The sequence below is a fragment of the Penaeus chinensis genome, chromosome 2 (genome assembly GCF_019202785.1).
Source record: "Penaeus chinensis breed Huanghai No. 1 chromosome 2, ASM1920278v2, whole genome shotgun sequence".
NCBI lineage: Eukaryota > Metazoa > Arthropoda > Malacostraca > Decapoda > Penaeidae > Penaeus > Penaeus chinensis.
In genome coordinates this window covers 31,724,163-31,739,162 of record NC_061820.1, presented here as the reverse complement: position 1 = coordinate 31,739,162, position 15,000 = coordinate 31,724,163, and the positions used below count along the sequence as shown (strand labels likewise).

The 15,000-nt window shown below is 45.8% G+C and overlaps 1 protein-coding gene across 1 annotated transcript in view; it reads left to right on the top strand.

Moving 5' to 3' along the window:
* Positions 1-15,000, top strand: part of LOC125034645 — a 72,899-nt gene that overhangs the window by 57,403 nt on the left and 496 nt on the right. Inside the window, 4 exon segments of the mRNA XM_047626550.1 lie at positions 1-6,088; positions 6,148-6,579; positions 6,611-12,709; positions 12,712-15,000. The exon segment at positions 1-6,088 is cut by the window's left edge and continues 1,648 nt beyond it; the exon segment at positions 12,712-15,000 is cut by the window's right edge and continues 496 nt beyond it. Coding sequence (XP_047482506.1) covers positions 1-6,088; positions 6,148-6,579; positions 6,611-12,709; positions 12,712-13,266 — 13,174 coding nt within the window. The 3' untranslated portion in view covers positions 13,267-15,000.

Genomic DNA, 15,000 nt, shown 5'->3' with positions numbered 1-15,000 from the left:
AAAACCAGGTGAAGCTCCAAGAGGGGAAAGAGCCCCTGTTAAACGCCACCCTGACAACCTTAAGATGACTGGAGATTTCCAAGGAAAAGAAGAAGATTACAGAATTATACGTGGAGAAAGAGTAGAGGTTGTCCGGCGTGAGGACAACTTGCGCATGGAAGGAGAATTCATAGGTAAGGAGTATGAGAAAGTTATTGTAGGTGAAAGAGCACCAGTAAAAAGACACCCAGACAATCTTCGAATGGATGGAGACTTTTATGCCCCTGGTCCTGAAGATGCTCCACGTGGAGAAAGAGCTCCTGTTAAGAAACATCCTGACAATCTTAAGCTAGGTGGAGACTTCCAAGGAAAGCCTCGTGAAGATGCTCCATATGCTGAAAGAGCTCCTGTGAAGAAACACCCGGACAATCTTCGAATGGATGGAGACTTCTATGCCCCAACTCCTGAAGATGCTCCTCGTGGTGAGAGAGCCCCAGTAAAACGTCATCCAGATAACTTACGCATGACTGGAGATTTTATTGGTAAGGAAGAAGAATACATTACCAGGCGAGGAGAGAGAGTTGAAATTGTGCGTCGTGAGGACAATCTCCGAATGGAAGGAGAATTTATTGGCAAAGAGTATGAACAGGTAACAATTGGAGAAAGAGCCCCAGTCAAGAAGCATCCTGACAATCTCAAAATGGTTGGAGACTTTGAAGGAAAGCCACGTGAAGATGCTCCTTATGCAGAGAGAGCTCCTGTCAAGAAACACCCAGACAATCTTCGTATGGATGGAGACTTTTATGCTCCTACTCCAGGAGATGCTCCTCGAGGTGAAAGAGCACCTGTAAAACGTCATCCAGATAATCTACGTATGACTGGAGACTTTATTGGCAAGGAAGAAGAATACACTGTGAAGCGAGGAGAGAGAGTGGAAGTTGTCCGACGTGAGGACAATCTTCGTATGGAGGGAGAGTTTATTGGCAAAGAGTATGAACAAGTAACAATTGGAGAAAGAGCCCCAATCAAGAAGCATCCTGACAATCTCAAAATGGTTGGAGACTTTGAAGGAAAGCCTCGTGAAGATGCTCCATATGCTGAGAGAGCTCCTGTCAAGAAACACCCAGACAATCTTCGTATGGATGGAGACTTTTATGCTCCTACTCCAGGAGATGCTCCTCGAGGTGAGAGAGCTCCTGTAAAACGTCATCCAGATAACTTACGCATGACCGGAGACTTCATTGGCAAGGAAGAAGAATACACTGTCAAGCGAGGTGAGAGAGTTGAAGTGGTTCGACGTGAGGACAATCTTCGTATGGAGGGAGAATTTATTGGCAAAGAGTATGAACAAGTAACAATTGGAGAAAGGGCCCCTGTTAAAAAGCATCCCGACAATCTTAAGATGGTTGGAGACTTTGAAGGAAAGCCTCGTGAAAATGCTCCTTATGCTGAGAGAGCTCCTGTCAAGAAACACCCTGACAATCTTCGAATGGATGGAGATTTCTATGCTCCCACCCCAGAAGATGCACCACGTGGTGAAAGAGCTCCAGTCAAGAAACATCCTGACAATCTTAAGCTAGGTGGAGACTTCCAAGGAAAGCCTCGTGAAGATGCTCCATATGCAGAGAGAGCTCCTGTCAAGAAGCATCCAGACAATCTTCGAATGGATGGGGACTTCTATGCTCCTACTCCTGGAGATGCTCCTCGTGGTGAAAGGGCTCCAATCAAGAAACATCCTGACAATCTTAAGATGGTTGGAGACTTTGAAGGAAAGCCTCGTGAAAATGCTCCTTATGCTGAGAGAGCTCCTGTCAAGAAACACCCTGACAATCTTCGAATGGATGGAGATTTCTATGCTCCCACCCCAGAAGATGCACCACGTGGTGAAAGAGCTCCTGTTAAGAAACATCCTGACAATCTTAAGCTAGGTGGAGACTTCCAAGGAAAGCCCCGTGAAGATGCTCCATATGCTGAGAGAGCTCCTGTCAAGAAACACCCTGACAATCTGCGTATGGATGGAGACTTCTATGCTCCTACCCCAGAAGATGCTCCTCGTGGTGAGAGAGCTCCAGTCAAGAAACATCCTGATAACCTTAAGCTAGGTGGAGACTTCCAAGGAAAGCCTCGTGAAGATGCTCCATATGCTGAAAGAGCTCCAGTGAAGAAACACCCAGATAATCTTCGTATGGATGGAGATTTCTACGCTCCTACACCTGAAGATGCTCCCAGAGGAGAAAGAGCACCTGTTAAACGACATCCTGATAATCTTCGCATGACAGGAGACTTCATTGGTAAAGAAGAAGAGTATACTATTAAAAGAGGAGAGAGAGTAGAAGTTGTTAGGCGTGAAGACAATCTCCGTATGGAAGGAGAGTTTATAGGGAAGGAATATGAGCAGGTCACTGTAGGAGAAAGGGCACCAGTCAAGAAACATCCTGATAATCTTAAGATGGTCGGAGATTTTGAAGGGAAACCACGTCAAGAAGCTCCTTATGCACAAAGAGCTCCAGTCAAGAAACACCCTGACAATCTTCGAATGGTTGGGGACTTCTACGCACCATCACCTGAAGATGCACCTCGTGGTGAGAGAGCACCTGTAAAACGTCATCCAGATAACTTACGTATGACCGGAGACTTCATTGGCAAGGAAGAAGAATACACTGTGAAGCGAGGAGAGAGAGTGGAAGTTGTCCGACGTGAGGACAATCTACGTATGGAGGGAGAGTTTATCGGCAAAGAGTATGAACAGGTAACAATTGGGGAGAGGGCTCCAGTCAAGAAGCATCCAGACAATCTCAAAATGGTTGGAGACTTTGAAGGAAGGCCTCGTGAAGATGCTCCTTATGCTGAGAGAGCTCCAGTTAAGAAACACCCAGACAACCTTCGAATGGATGGAGACTTCTATGCTCCTACTCCTGGAGATGCTCCTCGTGGTGAGAGGGCTCCAATCAAGAAACATCCTGACAATCTTAAGATGGTTGGAGACTTCGAAGGAAAGCCCCGTGAAGATGCTCCTTATGCTGAGAGAGCTCCTGTCAAGAAACACCCCGACAACCTTCGAATGGATGGAGACTTCTATGCTCCTACTCCTGGAGATGCTCCTCGTGGTGAAAGGGCTCCAATCAAGAAGCATCCTGACAATCTTAAAATGGTCGGGGACTTTGAAGGAAAGCCTCGTGAAGATGCTCCATATGCAGAGAGAGCTCCAGTCAAGAAACATCCTGACAACCTCCGAATGGATGGAGATTTCTATGCTCCTACCCCAGAAGGTGCTCCTCGAGGTGAAAGAGCTCCAGTCAAGAAACATCCTGACAATCTTAAGATGGATGGAGACTTCGAAGGAAAGCCTCGTGAAGATGCTCCATATGCTCAGAGAGCTCCAGTCAAGAAACATCCTGACAACCTTCGAATGGATGGAGACTTCTATGCTCCTACCCCAGAAGATGCCCCTCGAGGTGAAAGAGCTCCAGTCAAGAAGCATCCTGACAATCTTAAGATGGTTGGAGACTTTGAAGGAAGGCCTCGTGAAGATGCTCCATATGCTGAGAGAGCTCCAGTCAAGAAACATCCTGACAACCTCCGAATGGATGGAGACTTCTATGCTCCTACTCCTGGAGATGCTCCCCGTGGTGAAAGGGCTCCAATCAAGAAACATCCTGACAATCTTAAGATGGTTGGAGACTTCGAAGGAAAGCCCCGTGAAGATGCTCCTTATGCAGAGAGAGCTCCTGTCAAGAAACACCCAGACAACCTTCGAATGGATGGAGACTTCTATGCTCCTACTCCTGGAGATGCTCCTCGAGGTGAAAGGGCTCCAATCAAGAAACATCCTGACAATCTTAAAATGGTCGGGGACTTTGAAGGAAAGCCTCGTGAAGATGCTCCATATGCAGAGAGAGCTCCAGTCAAGAAACATCCTGACAACCTCCGAATGGATGGAGATTTCTATGCTCCTACCCCAGAAGGTGCTCCTCGAGGTGAAAGAGCTCCAGTCAAGAAACATCCTGACAATCTTAAGATGGTTGGAGACTTCGAAGGAAGGCCTCGTGAAGATGCTCCATATGCCCAGAGAGCTCCAGTCAAGAAACATCCTGACAACCTTCGAATGGATGGAGACTTCTATGCTCCTACCCCAGAAGATGCCCCTCGAGGTGAAAGAGCTCCAGTCAAGAAGCATCCTGACAATCTCAAAATGGTTGGAGACTTTGAAGGAAAGCCTCGTGAAGATGCTCCCTATGCTGAGAGAGCTCCTGTCAAGAAACATCCTGACAACCTCCGAATGGATGGAGATTTTTATGCTCCTACTCCTGGAGATGCTCCTCGTGGTGAAAGGGCTCCAATCAAGAAACATCCTGACAATCTTAAGATGGTTGGAGACTTTGAAGGAAAGCCCCGTGAAGATGCTCCTTATGCTGAGAGAGCTCCAGTCAAGAAACACCCAGACAATCTTCGCATGGATGGAGACTTCTATGCTCCTACTCCTGGAGATGCTCCTCGTGGTGAAAGGGCTCCAATCAAGAAACATCCTGACAATCTTAAAATGGTCGGGGACTTTGAAGGAAAGCCTCGTGAAGATGCTCCATATGCAGAGAGAGCTCCAGTCAAGAAACATCCTGACAACCTCCGAATGGATGGAGATTTCTATGCTCCTACCCCAGAAGGTGCTCCTCGAGGTGAAAGAGCTCCAGTCAAGAAACATCCTGACAATCTTAAGATGGTTGGAGATTTTGAAGGAAAGCCTCGTGAAGATGCTCCTTATGCAGAAAGAGTCCCAGTTAAAAAACACCCAGACAATCTTCGAATGGATGGAGACTTCTATGCTCCTACTCCTGGAGATGCTCCTCGTGGTGAGAGGGCTCCAATCAAGAAACATCCTGACAATCTTAAGATGGTTGGAGACTTTGAAGGAAAGCCTCGTGAAGATGCTCCATATGCAGAGAGAGCTCCAGTCAAGAAACATCCTGACAACCTCCGAATGGATGGAGATTTTTATGCTCCTACTCCTGGAGATGCTCCTCGTGGTGAAAGGGCTCCAATCAAGAAACATCCTGATAACCTTAGAATGGTTGGAGACTTTGAAGGAAAGCCTCGTGAAGATGCTCCTTATGCTGAGAGAGCTCCAGTCAAGAAACACCCAGACAATCTTCGCATGGATGGAGACTTCTATGCTCCAACACCAGAGGATGCACCACGTGGTGAGAGAGCACCTGTAAAACGTCATCCAGATAACTTACGCATGACTGGAGACTTCATTGGAAAGGAAGAAGAATACACAATCCAACGAGGAGAGAGAGTGGAAGTTGTTCGGCGTGAGGACAATCTTCGCATGGAAGGAGAATTCATTGGTAAGGAGTATGAACAAGTCACAGTAGGAGAAAGAGCCCCTATCAAGAAACATCCTGACAATCTTAAGATGGTTGGAGACTTTGAAGGAAAGCCTCGTGAAGATGCTCCTTATGCAGAGAGAGCTCCACTAAAGAAACACCCAGACAATCTTCGAATGGATGGAGACTTCTATGCTCCTACTCCAGAAGGTGCTCCTCGAGGTGAAAGAGCACCAGTCAAGAAGCATCCTGACAATCTGAAGATGGTTGGAGACTTTGAAGGTAGGCCTCGTGAAGATGCTCCATATGCGGAGAGAGCTCCAGTCAAGAAACATCCTGACAATCTTCGTATGGATGGAGACTTCTATGCTCCTACTCCAGGAGATGCTCCTCGTGGCGAAAGAGCTCCAATCAAGAAACATCCTGACAATCTCAGAATGGTTGGAGACTTTGAAGGAAAGCCTCGTGAAGATGCTCCATATGCAGAGAGAGCTCCAGTCAAGAAACATCCTGACAACCTTCGAATGGATGGAGACTTCTATGCTCCTACTCCTGAAGATGCTCCTCGTGGTGAAAGAGCTCCTGTCAAGAAGCATCCGGACAATCTTAGAATGGTTGGAGACTTTGAAGGAAAGCCTCGCGAAGAAGTTCCATATGCAGAGAGAGCCCCAGTTAAAAAGCACCCAGACAATCTTCGAATGGATGGAGACTTCTATGCTCCTACTCCTGGAGATGCTCCTCGTGGCGAAAGGGCTCCAATCAAGAAACATCCTGACAATCTTAAATTGAACAAGTCACAGTAGGAGAAAGAGCCCCTATCAAGAAACATCCTGACAATCTTAAGATGGTTGGAGACTTTGAAGGAAAGCCTCGAGAAGATGCTCCTTATGCAGAGAGAGCTCCACTAAAGAAACACCCAGACAATCTTCGAATGGATGGAGACTTCTATGCTCCTACTCCAGAAGGTGCTCCTCGAGGTGAAAGAGCACCAGTCAAGAAGCATCCTGACAATCTGAAGATGGTTGGAGACTTTGAAGGTAGGCCTCGTGAAGATGCTCCATATGCGGAGAGAGCTCCAGTCAAGAAACATCCTGACAATCTTCGTATGGATGGAGACTTCTATGCTCCTACTCCAGGAGATGCTCCTCGTGGTGAAAGAGCTCCAATCAAGAAACATCCTGACAATCTCAGAATGGTTGGAGACTTTGAAGGAAAGCCTCGTGAAGATGCTCCATATGCAGAGAGAGCTCCAGTCAAGAAACATCCTGACAACCTTCGAATGGATGGAGACTTCTATGCTCCTACTCTGGGACTTCTATGCTCCTACTCCTGGAGATGCTCCTCGTGGCGAAAGGGCTCCAATCAAGAAACATCCTGACAATCTTAAAATGGTTGGAGACTTTGAAGGAAGGCCTCGTGAAGATGCTCCATATGCAGAGAGAGCTCCAGTCAAGAAACACCCAGACAATCTCCGAATGGATGGAGACTTCTATGCACCATCACCTGAGGATGCTCCTCGAGGCGAAAGAGCGCCTGTAAAACGCCATCCAGATAACCTACGTATGACTGGAGACTTTATTGGTAAAGAAGAAGAATACACTATCAAGCGAGGAGAGAGAGTGGAAGTTGTTCGCCGAGAAGATAACCTACGTATGGAAGGAGAATTCATTGGAAAGGAATATGAGCAAGTCACAGTAGGAGAAAGAGCACCCATCAAGAAACATCCTGACAATCTCAAAATGGTTGGAGACTTTGAAGGAAAGCCTCGCGAAGAAGCTCCTTATGCAGAGAGAGCCACAGTTAAAAAGCACCCAGACAATCTACGAATGGATGGAGACTTCTATGCTCCTACTCCTGGAGATGCTCCTCGTGGTGAAAGGGCTCCAATCAAGAAACATCCTGACAATCTTAAAATGGTTGGAGACTTTGAAGGAAGGCCACGTGAAGATGCTCCATATGCAGAGAGAGCACCAGTCAAGAAACACCCTGACAATCTTCGTATGGATGGAGACTTCTATGCTCCATCCCCTGAGGATGCTCCACGTGGTGAAAGGGCTCCAGTCAAGAAACATCCTGATAATCTTAAAATGGTTGGAGATTTTGAAGGAAGGCCTCGTGAAGATGCTCCATACGGAGAGAGAGCTCCAGTTAAGAAACACCCAGACAACCTTCGGATGGATGGAGACTTCTATGCTCCAACTCCGGGAGATGCTCCTCGTGGTGAAAGGGCTGCAATCAAGAAACATCCTGACAATCTTAGAATGGTTGGAGACTTCGAAGGAAAGCCACGTGAAGATGCCCCATACGCAGAGAGAGCTCCAGTCAAGAAACACCCAGACAATCTTCGAATGGATGGAGACTTCTATGCTCCTACTCCCGGAGATGCTCCTCGTGGTGAAAGGGCTCCAATTAAAAAGCATCCTGACAATCTCAGAATGGTTGGAGACTTTGAAGGAAAGCCTCGTGAAGATGCTCCATACGCAGAGAGAGCGCCAGTGAAGAAACACCCTGACAACCTTCGGATGGATGGAGACTTCTATGCTCCTACTCCTGGAGATGCTCCGCGTGGTGAAAGGGCTCCAATCAAGAAGCATCCTGACAACCTTAGAATGGTTGGAGACTTTGAAGGAAAGCCTCGTGAAGATGCTCCATATGGAGAGAGAGCTCCAGTCAAGAAACATCCTGACAACCTTCGAATGGACGGAGATTTCTATGCTCCAACTCCTGGAGATGCTCCTCGTGGTGAAAGGGCTCCAATCAAGAAGCATCCTGACAATCTTAGAATGGTTGGAGACTTTGAAGGCAAGCCTCGTGAAGATGCTCCATACGCAGAGAGAGCTCCAGTCAAGAAACACCCAGACAATCTTCGAATGGATGGAGACTTCTATGCTCCATCCCCTGAGGATGCTCCACGTGGTGAAAGGGCTCCAGTCAAGAAACATCCTGATAATCTTAGAATGGTTGGAGATTTCGAAGGAAGGCCTCGTGAAGATGCTCCATATGCGGAGAGAGCTCCAGTGAAGAAACACCCAGACAATCTTCGGATGGATGGTGACTTCTATGCTCCAACTCCTGGAGATGCTCCTCGTGGTGAAAGGGCTCCAATCAAGAAGCATCCTGACAATCTTAGAATGGTAGGAGATTTTGAAGGAAAGCCTCGTGAAGATGCTCCATATGCAGAGAGAGCACCAGTCAAGAAACACCCAGACAATCTCCGAATGGATGGAGATTTCTATGCTCCAAAACCTGAAGATGCACCACGTGGTGAGAGAGCACCAGTGAAACGTCATCCTGATAACTTACAAATGACTGGTGAGTTTATTGGCAAAGAAGAGGAATTTATATTCAAGCGGGGAGAGAGGGTTGATGTTGTTCGCCGAGAAGACAATCTGAGGATGGAAGGAGAATTCATTGGCAAAGAACATGAACAAGTCACTGTGGGTGAGAGGGCTCCAGTGAGGAGACATCCTGACAACCTTCGAATGGATGGTGACTTCTATGCTCCAACTCCAGAGGATGCACCAAAAGGTGAAAGAGCACCTGTAAAACGTCATCCAGACAACCTTCGCATGACTGGGAAATTCGAGGGAAAGGAAGAAGAACACGTTTATACTCGAGGTGAAAGAGCAGAAATTGTACGTAGAGAAGACAACCTTCATATGGTAGGAGAATTTATTGGCAAAGAATATGAAGAGGTTAAAATTGGTGAAAGGGTATCTGTAAAGAAACATGAAGATAATCTTAGAATGGATGGACAATTCTATGCTCCAACCCCAGAAGATGCTCCTCGTGGTGAAAGGGCTCCAATCAAGAAACATCCTGACAACCTTAGAATGGTTGGAGACTTTGAAGGAAAGCCTCGTGAAGATGCTCCATATGGAGAGAGAGCTCCAGTCAAGAAACATCCTGACAACCTTCGAATGGACGGAGATTTCTATGCTCCAACTCCTGGAGATGCTCCTCGTGGTGAAAGGGCTCCAATCAAGAAACATCCTGACAACCTTAGAATGGTTGGAGACTTTGAAGGAAAGCCTCGTGAAGATGCTCCATATGCAGAGAGAGCTCCAGTCAAGAAACATCCAGACAACCTTCGAATGGATGGAGATTTCTATGCTCCAACTCCTGGAGATGCTCCTCGTGGTGAAAGGGCTCCAATCAAGAAACATCCTGACAATCTTCGAATGGATGGAGACTTTGAAGGAAAGCCTCGTGAAGATGCTCCATATGGAGAGAGAGCTCCAGTCAAGAAACATCCTGACAACCTTCGAATGGATGGAGATTTCTATGCTCCAACTCATGGAGATGCTCCTCGTGGTGAAAGGGCTCCAATCAAGAAACATCCTGACAATCTTAGAATGGTTGGAGACTTTGAAGGAAAGCCTCGCGAAGATGCTCCATATGCAGAGAGAGCTCCAGTCAAGAAACATCCTGACAATCTTCGAATGGATGGAGACTTCTATGCTCCTACTCCTGGTGATGCTCCTCGTGGTGAAAGAGCTCCAGTCAAGAAACATCCTGACAATCTCAGGCCAGAAGGAGATTTCATGGGACGGCCAAGAGATCAACAGCCTCTTATTGGTGACAGAGCCCATATTAGGAAGCTAGAAGATAATCTGCACATGGAAGGTGACTGGCTTGGCCAATCAAGTACACACTATGATTATCCAGTTGTAAGTGGAGTGCGTCAGGAGGTGTACAGGCAATCAGACAATTTGAAACAAGAAGGGGAGTTCATTGGTAAAACACATTTCACTGATGACTACCAGCTTCATCAGGTACAGCGCTCTCAAGCAGTCAAGCACAAAGACAATCTGACTATTGAAGGAAAATATCACCTTGAGACATTGCAAAAGGATGCATACAAGATCCATAAGGGTGTTCGAGCTGAAATAAAGAAACACAGTGATAATCTCCACCTTGAAGGAGATTTTACTGGACGTCCACATGAGTCAGCACCTCTTAAGGGAGATCGAGCATCCATTGTACGCCATCCCGATCACCTTAAACCTGTTGGAGAATTTGAGGGAAAGCCCACAGAAGAAGCACCACGAGGAGAGCGTGCCCCTGTCAAGAAACATCCAGATAATCTGAAGATGGAAGGTACCTTTGAAGGGAAACCACTCGATGAGAGTCCACTGAGGGGAGAGAGAGCTTCCATCAAGAAACACGAAGATTCTCTGAAGATGGAAGGCAGCTTTGAGGGTCGACATGTATCTGCAGTTAAACGAGGTGAGCGTGCAGAAATTCAGAAACACACTGACAACTTGAAAATGGAAGGTGACATGACATTCATTCGTGAAGAAGCTGCTACAAGAGGAGAAAGGGCAGAGATCAGCAGACATGCAGACAACTTAAAGATGGAAGGAGATTTAGAAATAACAAAGAAGACATTTGCTACTAAAGGAGAAAGAGCCACAACTCACAAGTATGAGGATACCTTGAAAATGGAGGGAGACATGTTGATCACTAAGAAAGAAATGGTGACCAAAGGAGAGAGAGCAGAGATAAAGAAACATAAGGACAGCCTTAAAATCGATGGAGAATTCGAAGGAAAGAAAAAGTCTGCAGTCCTGCGAGGAGAACGGGCAGAAGTAAAGAAACACAAGGACAATCTAAAAATGGAGGGTGACATGAATATTGAAAAGAGAACTTCTGTAGTCAAGGGTGAACGAGCGACTATCAAAAGGCATGAAGATTCATTAAAACTTGAGGGTGACATGAGCTTTACAAGAGAAGAGAGCATTGGAAGGGGAGAAAGAGCACATATCAAGAAGCATGAAGATACATTGAAAATGGAAGGATCGTTTGAAGGGCGAAGGAAATCTGCTGCAGCTGCCAAGGGTGAAAGGGCAGATGTGAAGAAGCCTAAGGATAACCTGAAGACAGAGGGTGAGTTTAGAACCACTCGGAAGTCTGCTGTGACAAAAGGTGAGCGAGCTGAGATAAAGAAACATGAAGACAATTTGAAGATGGAAGGAAAGCTTGAGATAACGAAGGAAACCTCGTCGGTTGTGAAAGGTGAAAGAGCTGAGATAAAGAAGCATGAAGATTCACTGAAAATGGAAGGCTCTTTCGAAGGAAGGAGAAAGAGTGCAGCAACCTTCAAAGGAGAACGAGTTGAAATCCGAAAACACGAAGATCATCTGAAAATGGAAGGGACTTTCGAAGGATTCCAGAGGACAAGTACACCTACTAAAGATGGTGTGAAAAGAAATGAAACTTTCAAAGTAAAGGGCGAACGAGCACAAGTCAAGAAACATGAAGACAACCTGAAGATGGAAGGAGAGTTCTATGCACAATCTCCGAACATTAGCCCTATTAAAGGAGACCGAGCAGATGTGAAAAAGCCAAAAGATAACTTGAGTGTGACGGGGCCCTTTGAAGGCAGACCTAAAGAAGGACCTGGAGTTGGAGAACGGCCACCACCATACAAATATGATGATAATCTCAAAATGGAGGGTGACTTCGAAGGCAGGAGAAGAGGATCCCCTGGAAAGGGTGAACGTCTTCCTCAGAAGAGGCATCCTGACAATCTCAAGATGGAAGGGAGTATGGATGGACGTACAAAAGAAAGCCCTGGAACCGGGGAAAGACTTCCTCAGAAGCGGTACCCAGATAACCTTAAGCTAGATGGAAGCTTTGAGGGTAAACCCAAAGAAAGTCCAGGTGCTGGTGAAAGACTGCCACAGAAAAGATACCCTGATAACCTCAAGGTCGAAGGTGACTTTGCGGGTCGTCCCAAAGGTAGTCCAGGAGCAGGTGAACGGCTACCTCAGAAGCGCTATCCCGACAACCTGAAGATGGAAGGAGACTTTGAAGGTCGGCGACAATCGTCTTCAGGCAAAGGAGACAGAGCCTCACCCACGAAATATGAAGACAGTCTGAAACTCGAAGGAGAGTTTACAGGATCCAGAAGAGAGAGTGCAGTTGTTAATGGGAAAGCAGAGGTTCAGCAATCACAAGTTAGTGTAGCTGGAAGTAGTGGTAAGATCCGACGTGACACTGTAGTTCTGAAATCTGGAGAATCCATGGCAACTAAATTAGCATCGGAATCCGTAACCTCCAAGACAGAAGAATCATCCTCAATTCAGAAGTCCAGTTCGGCAAAGAGTGACACAAACACTAACAAAGATGTGAGGACAGTCGAGTCATACACAGCTGATGGGCGTAAAGTCACCCGAATCATAACCAAAGAAAGCCGAGAAACAAAGTCAGCCACACGTGCCGAGTCCAGGGCTACCAGTGTTAAGTCCACTACTGAAGAACGTAAGATATCATCTGCTGAGGCCAAGCTTGAAGCTTCTTCGCTGAGTACATCCCATGCCAGAGGGACAAAGGAAAAATCTCCCACACCAGCAACAACGCCTACTGGTCGTGGTCGCCATAACCAATCCTCTTTTTCTTAGCTGAGGATTCCAGTAAGATGGAAACAACCTCACGTTCTACAGGTATGAAACATTCCACATCTAAGAGCAACATCAATTTAGGTCTTGAAATCAATAAAGGAGAATCCACAGCCACAACACGAGAGATGGCTTCGTCCCTACGACAAGCAGAAGCTCTAGACCTCCGAGGCAGCACCAAGGTAGATGCCTCTTCCTCCTCCTCCGCGTCCCATGGCGCCACCCATTCCTCACACATCGCCGGCAGCAGCCAAGAAGAATATCGCAAGTGGTCCGCCAACCATCAGCAACAGAACGAACAGAGGCGAGTGTCCTCCAGCAGCACTGCCACCAACCGCGTAGAGCAGCGAGTGACGAGAGGGCGTGGCAACGCGTCTTCGATCACCTTCCACTCCGAGTACGACCCCTGGAGGGACGCCACCATCACTCGGCGGGGAGAGTGGCAGATCGTGACTCCGTGCCCCGCCTCCCTGCTTGACACCCGTGCCTCGAACTACAAACCAAAGGAACACCCACCCAAACCCAAGGAGCACAAGTTTTACCTCCCCATAGTTGAGTGAGTGTGAGACTTCCGTAAACAAATGGACTTAATTTGAAAAACCGTTTAATCTATGAAGACAAACCGCCTTACATGGTCCAAGTAAAAGGTCATGTTAGATATTAATGATTCCTTTTATTTTTGCACAGTAATGCTCATTTAACCTGTGATGTTGACTGCCTTAAGACTGATTCTCCAGTGTTTCTACAGTAGGAAATGCTTAAGCTGTGATTACTTCAAAAAGTAAGAAAAAGGGTATACACTTAAAGATGATATGCAGAGCAGCTGTAATATTCTTGTATGTGACATTTCGACGAAGTGCTTTTGAAGTTGTTACATCCCATGCCATTTTTACTTATTTTTATAATCTAGAATAAGACTGTAGCATTTTTTCTCAATCAAAACGAACGAAGACAATAGTCTGTGCTTTCTGTACTATTAGTGGGAAACTTTTTAACTCGAAAGGGATAATATACACACACATATTATATACAACATATATAAAAATATATATTTTTATCACAGTGTTCAACTTTTAACGCAAAAGAAAAAAATAGAAACAAAGAGTAGTTCTTAGCAAGCGTTCCGTTTGCCCTTGCGTCTCGGGATTTAGGGGACATCTCCTGGGGCGTGACGGCAAACGACGCTTGTGCCTTCGGGCCTCTGTCTCCGGCCTGGACCTCCGCCAAGCCCAGGGCAGACGGCTCGGCCCAGGCATGTTGTGACCTGCCGATTCATGCCTTTGGTCTAACCAACCCGTATTTTTTACATCCCCTCCCGTCGCCAAAAGCATGGATATGGGAAGTGGGAAAAGGAGGATAGATATCTAGGCGTGTATCTAGATATTTAAGTGCATATGAAGTTATCTAAAGAAATATGTCTTTAGTCCAGAATCGACAGATTTTTTTTTTCTTTTTAAGTTTCTCTCCTTTTTCCATTGTCTGTTTCCTCGTCTCCAGCGACGGGAGGTGTTAGCTATAGTTCTATATATTTAAAAGAAAGAAATTTGGTGCTTGGTTGTGTATTTTTGTTTTGTTTTAGTACTGTTTAACGAATATAAGAGAAATGTAACGATGCATTTTTAAAATGAATTTACCCATTAAAGACAATGTGTGAATTTAAAGTGTTTGGTATACTGATATGAGTATGATTTATATCAATCAATTTGAATTATTTATTTTCTATTTTATCGTTTTTGTTAATAATATATATATATGCATTTTATTGAATGAGTTCGAGGTTTCCACTATAGTGTTAGTCGGAAAACCGATTTATATGTTTGTTGGTGCCATAAGACAGATGAAAGCGAGGAGCTCTAACCTCGTTTTCAAACAATTATATCGATTGTTCACAACAGCAACGGGCAGAAAAATAAAGGAAATGAAAAGAAAAGATAAATATCGCATAAGAAAAACAAAGCGAAAGAATAAAAAAAATTACCCAAGCTTGAGACAAGGCAATAAATTCAAATTTATTGATCCTGTGTCTTCAAAAAGACTGGGATAAAATCCGTCCTTGTAACACCCCCACCCACCCCTCACCCACCAACACCCCCGACCACAATCCCACCTACATTAATATCTTCCATCTTGCAAACCACATTATATGTAGCATACACCGTGTTCGTATGTCTTGCTGCACCGTCTCGCTCTCACTTTGCGTGTGTGGTTATTCTTTGCACACACACACAGATCTTTCTTGTTTTTTTAAATTGTTATTATCACTACTTTTTATCATTATTGGTGTTGGCTTAATA